We start from the raw sequence: 6,000 nt of genomic DNA on the forward strand, positions 1-6,000 counted from the left end.
AACTCTAGCCTGACTTATGTTTGCAATCGTTGATACTTGATTCCAAAAAGTACTATACCTATGCTCACTGTTACTTTTCAGACAGTGAGTTATAATTATATGCTTATAAATCTGTCTTCCTTGAAGGCTGAAACAGTATCTCTTGACTCTGTTTCCCTAACAAATAGCACTGTCTGGGGCATAATATGGGCACAACGACTGTTTGTTAAGAACTGCACTCTCTCATGCACTCTCCAAATGAGCTAATAGGTTTCTAATTTGTGGGGAAATGTGAACAGGTTTGTTTTTAACTGCCACAAATACAAAAGTCAAACTGAAAAAAAAAAAGCAGGTTAAAATTGCAAGGCATGGCGGCTATGGCTCAATCCCCACCCCTACTGTCTTCCCCATTATCTTCTTGAAGTGGTTGCAGCCTGTAATTTTAATGTTTCTTCTGAGAGTGACTCCCTCTGCTGCTCCAGCAAAGCCATGACCTAAATCAGAAAAGTGCTAAATGCAGTTAAGGCCTAATAGAGCACACTCTGGCTGTTAGCACTAATTGGAGAAGGTAGCATACATTAGAGAACAGTTATTTTTAAGTCTCAACAATAATTTTAAATAAGCTAGGAGGGTTTGCCTCTATAGAGCTCATGCCTCCTTTATGTTTTTAGAGGGTCTGCTTTAAGATCAGTATGAATTTTGATCAGGACTCCGGGCTCCCAGACTAAAACGGGAGATATCCCAGGAACTTGTCTTGTTGAACCCTGAATCCCCAGGATCCAGAATACAGAAGGAAAAGAAATTAATGAATGTTAACAATCTAATAGATCTTCATTCTTTGCAAGTACTTGAAAAGTTTGTCCTCTGAAGCGTTTTAAGCATTTCTTAAGGTAGAATGCCCGAAATTGTTTTTTTTCTAAACAAAAGTAAACTAGCCTACTCTTTCTTTTTGAAAATTCCAAATGTGATGTTATGTATTTACTCTGCTCCTGTACATGGAGAAAATACATTTTTTAACTGTAATGAAATTCAGTTATCCTTCATGCCAATTGTCTAGCTCCCCAAAGCCAATATGCATAAATGCATGAAGGTAATTTCTACCCTTTTGTAGGAAGAAGTATAGTATTTGCTTTAAAAAAAACATTATAAAGTAACTGACAGTAATATCAAATATTCCTAATATGATTAGAGTCTTCACTGATTTTCTGTTCTGAGTTTGGTGATGTTAACACTCATAACACTAGTTGGTGCTAGATAAGCAGAATATCGATGCTATGTAATCCAGAAATAAATGCATTTCTATAACAGGAGGGCACTAACTCTGAGGTACACTGATCAAATACATACCACACACCACACACACACTCACACACACTTACACACTTTTCCTAGTAAAATCTTTCATTCTTGGAAGTCAGAAATGACACAAATTCCCTGGAGCTAAGAGTTTCCGGCAATCCTGAATGAAACAATTAAGGCATAGCCAGAAAGGAGAAAGTTGTGGCCTAAAGCCTGGAGAATCTCCCAAGGATCTAAATAAAATGCCAGTTGTCTTTATGCAAACCACAGTTACAAAACACAGGACACTTGCAAATAATACCTATTATGCTTTTTTGCTTTAAATCTTAAACATCTGTTGTTTTTTTGGCAATTTGTGAAGACATACATATTTTCTAAAACTTCTCATTTTTCTAGTACTTCTCTAACAGAATAAATCTCATCCACATTGTCAAGTACTTAAATTAACTCTCTCATCTTAATTGCATATGTACTTCCATTCATAAAAAAATAGTTCATTTCCATCTTCAAGTGTTCAACACATGAAAATCAGACCTTGAGGAAGCAACATTGTCTTAGGTTTCCCCGGTGTTCTAGTCCAAAGACAGAGGCGAAAGAAGAAATTAGAAGGAAAAGGAGGTCTGACTGCCAGACCAATATAAAAGTATGCTTCTGAGAAGAAAGTGTAATAGTAGTTCAACAGTAAACAGGCTGGGGAAATGGATTAGAATGATGGTGATTGCAGCTGATAGAGTTTGGTGCTTTCTACATTTTAATACCTAACCGACAACACAGGAAGAGCTGGTGTCCTGAAACATGGAGGATGACAAAGATAAAAGTAGTCTATAGCGTCTTTCTAGACCACAAGATTCAAACATAAGCATGTTCACCAGGCACCGAAATAACTAAACTACATGGAGAACACCACTGAAATGCACATACCCACGAGGATACATTTTATTTTCCCATTTAAGATTAGAGGAGCAGGTTCAGTCTTGGATTGCCTGATCTGTCAGAAAAGTGCAAGTGCCACATGCCCGCTCAGCCTGTCTTGAGCATCTTTTTCTTTTAATCTCTCTCCCTTCTTTCAATATTAATCCACTTACAATCTCCTGTGTGATGATCTTTATTGATCTTTTTTTTCCGACCCAGTCTTTTTAATTTGGCTGTAGTAAGCTCTCGGCAAGAATCCTAGATCTCCTGTTTGGCATCTTGGGGGACTTTAACTTGTCCTTTTCCCAAACAGGTCTCCCATCGTCCAGTCCCCGCCATCGCCCCTTGAGCCCCACCCCGTGGCTGGGTCCTTTGTGCGCCCATTAACAGTAGTCGAATCCCACAAGGGCGTCTCGGTGTTGATTCCACGACTATTCATCAGGTTGTTCACTTAAACTTCCAAACACCCCTCTCTAAACACCCTTGGCTGCTACCCAGAGAACTTCCTACCAATTTCAAGAAACCTACAACAAGTTCCTATGATTCTCCAGAAGACTCCCTTGTAAAATGGACAGATGGGCTCTGGGAGTTTGCATAAGAAAACCAGGACAGAACCTCGGGGATGGGAGGCATCTGGTAAGAAGGGAAGGAAGGATTTATGAGCGTGGCTACTTAGCCAGGCAAGGGCAAAATTTACTCCCCAAGTAGCAATCGCTAATTCACAAAGCCTCGCTAATCACTTACCTCCTCGTGCGGACCACACTCGCTAACGCTCAGCGCTCCCCTCCACCTCCAACGCCCTCTCCCCCAGTGCCTTCGCAGATCAGAGGGCATGCAGTCGGGAACCTCCAGAGTGTCAGAGCCACAGAGCAACGCCGGGGGAGTTGAGGCGAACGCCGCACCTCCTCTGCTCTCCAAATTTGGAAAGGAGTGTAACCGAGAGGATGGGATCCCTGAATCACCTCCGAATGCTGCAAACGCTTCCTCCACCCCCACCCTACCGAAAAACAGCTGCCTCCCCTGAGCCAGCGACCACCAGAGAACTGGTCGAAAAGACCGAGGTGGGCGCTCGGCTGGGCCAGAAGGTTGGGGGCCCAGGTGACCCGAAACACACCCCAGAGGGGGCAAACGTTGGCTCTTTCCTCTCCGTCTCCCTTCCAGTCCGCTTCCTGGGCTCGGAAGGCTTGAAGCTGCCGCTACCACTTCAAACCCGGGGGACACGAAGGGAGCTTGGCAATCAGCCCCCGCGCCTCCCCTCCTTCTTCATCCACCCTCAACTCCTGACCGCTCCTCTCCCCACCCCTGTTTTGCCCAAGGCCCCGAACACTTATTTTAAAGCTCAGACGCGTTAAATTAAAATGTCAGAGTTATAAACTGGCCCGTTTCCCCGGGGGAGTTTCGTATTTGGTTTGAACAACCAGTCCGTTTCCCCCAGAGCTCTTGGGTTTTAAGTTTCTCCATAGCTTACTGGGAGGGAGACACGGAAAGGGTAAGAGTGTGGAGGCGTGCACGGCCCGGTGTCTGCCGCAGGCTGGGTGGCGGGTCCGGGTTGAGCTGTGCATGTCCACAGCGCCCCAAGCAGCAGCAGAGTGGCACCGGCGCTGGTGGGTCCTCGGCGGTAATGGACACATTTCCTTAGCTGAACGCCCTTCGGCGTCTAGCGTGCTCAGAGACTCCCTGAAGATCCCGCAACCCCAGATGTGGCTCAGCGCGGGGAGCCTCTGCGCATCGCGGTGCACCCATGGCATACCACACAGCCACCCGCACCAAGAGTCTCTCCAAACCTCCGTGTGTACAATATGCCACAACGTGTGAATGTGGAGCGGAAAGTGCGAAAGATACGCAAGGCGCCCACATGCCCGGAGACTGATGCGTGTCCACACCCCGAGCGTCCCTGGTCCATCCGTGCCCATCTTGGAAGATGGATTAAAAATAATGAAGCTTCTTGACTAGTTGGGAAAGTGGAATGTAAGCTGATTTCCAGTTGGGAGCAAGGAGGCGATTTAAGGAAGCCAGGAGAACTGGGGAGGAGGAGAGGAAGGAGGGGAGGAAGAAGCGAAGGGAGGTGGCCGCAGAGCTTGGCGGACCCTCTTACCTTGAGCGGCCGAGCCGGTACCGCTGGCACTGAGCAGGGCCAGGGCAGGTAGCACGAGCATTTGCAGCACGTATCCCAGTCCCAGTCCGCAGCGGGCCGCTGTCGCCGGGAGACCTTTCCTCATCGTCGACAGAGGTGTGCCGGGCGGAACCACACGGAGAGACGCGCCAACAGCGGAAAACCCCACTGGGAAGCAGGAGAATCCGTGCACCACGAAGCAGTCCGAAGAAATAATGATAACCAAGAGCCACACTCCACTTTCTCCAAGGGCAGGAGCCAAAAGGGGGTGGAGAGGAGACGCTGAGGAGGAGTTTGGCGGTCCCTCTTTCCCTGTGCCTTCTAACTGGCGGCTCCGCGAGCGGCTGCTCTGCCCCCACTTGGGAAGTCCGGGGAGGCGCAAGGCGGCCACCTCGCCGCTGCCCCCAGCAGCAGGAGCAGCCGCAGCTCCGCCGCGCGCCGAGCCTGGACTGCTCTCCGGGTCCCCTCTTCAGTGCCGAACACACACAGGCAAGGGGGTGGGGGGAGGTGGAGGAGGGAGAGGAAGCGAGAAGTGGGAGGAGGTGGGAGCTGAGGGAGGGAGTTGGGCACAGTGAGGCTCTCTGGTCTCCAATCTCAGTTAGCTCACGCCGGCGGAGAGACGTCCAGGCTGCCGCTGCTGGGTGGCCAAGGAGAGTCACTTCCTAGCGTGGGGCGCACGGGCGCGCAGAGGCGCTCGCCACGGAGGCGTGGAGGGCGCAGCCCAACTCCGCTGGGGGGTAAGCGGCGGCGGGAGCGCGCCCGCCCGCGTTATGTAAGCAAGGATTGGAGGGAGATGCGCGCCCAGCGCCGGAGGTGGAGACCGGCTGTTGGTTCACCCGCGGAAGCCGGGCGAGAGAAACCTGAGGGCAGAGGCGGCTGCGGAGAGTGGGAGCGCGCCTGCCTCCCGCGGTGCGCCAGACTCGGACTCCAAGAGCGCAGCGGGCGCGCCCCGAGCCTCTTGGCTGTGTCCACTGGAGCTCAGCCTGCCGCCTGCCAGCTTCTCCACGGCGCCGGCAAAGCCTGAGCCAGACTCCCCAGGACTGGACTCGCTCTACGACTTGGGGTCTTGTGATTGATTAAGCTGGGTGCGGGCTCAAGTTGAAGTGCTGCGTGGTGGGGAAGAAGGCAAGAAGATTTGCAGCGTCCCACCCCGCTGCAATCCTGGGGTTGTCAGCGCCACTCAGACTGCTTTATGTTCTGGGTGCCCATGACTTCTCCGTAGTGGAACAGAAACTAAAAGCTAAAGGAAAACTCATTCTTCAATAGAGCTTTATTTGCGTGCATCCTGGTGGCTGGCAATGTTGAGTATGTAAAGGGTGGTGAGACGATGCCTGATACTGAAACTCCCAGAAACGATGCACAACAAAATTTGTAGGTACTCACTTAAAGTGATGGTGGAAACTATGACATATTTTCCAAATTCCTAACGGTGTAAGAACTCAAACTGATGCTATGCATTTTTATACTTTTCCCCCATTTATTTATTTATTTATTTGGAAAGACTAGCCTGGGTAGTTAGGTTTTGGATCCCTGTTGCAATGATGACGGAAGAATGTAAGAATGGGTGGAAAAAATGACAGGCTAGACAAAAGGAAAAGTGGATGAATTAAAACGTCGATACACATTGGCAAGTCCAACATTCTGGGGAGAACGAAACCTCTTCCTAAGATTAGTACACTCCTAAACTAATAATAAAT

The 6,000-nt window shown here is 49.1% G+C and overlaps 1 protein-coding gene across 1 annotated transcript in view; it reads right to left on the reverse strand.

Moving 5' to 3' along the window:
- UNC5C (unc-5 netrin receptor C) overlaps positions 1-4,836 on the reverse strand; it is a 357,621-nt gene extending 352,785 nt beyond the window's left edge. Inside the window, exon 1 of the mRNA XM_049630896.1 lies at positions 4,286-4,836. Within this exon, the coding sequence (XP_049486853.1) occupies positions 4,286-4,409 (124 nt within the window). The 5' untranslated portion in view covers positions 4,410-4,836. The remainder of the gene's footprint in view (positions 1-4,285) is intronic.
- Positions 4,837-6,000: the final 1,164 nt, after the last annotated feature.

The sequence above is a fragment of the Panthera uncia genome, chromosome B1 (assembly GCF_023721935.1).
Source record: "Panthera uncia isolate 11264 chromosome B1, Puncia_PCG_1.0, whole genome shotgun sequence".
Lineage (NCBI taxonomy): Eukaryota > Metazoa > Chordata > Mammalia > Carnivora > Felidae > Panthera > Panthera uncia.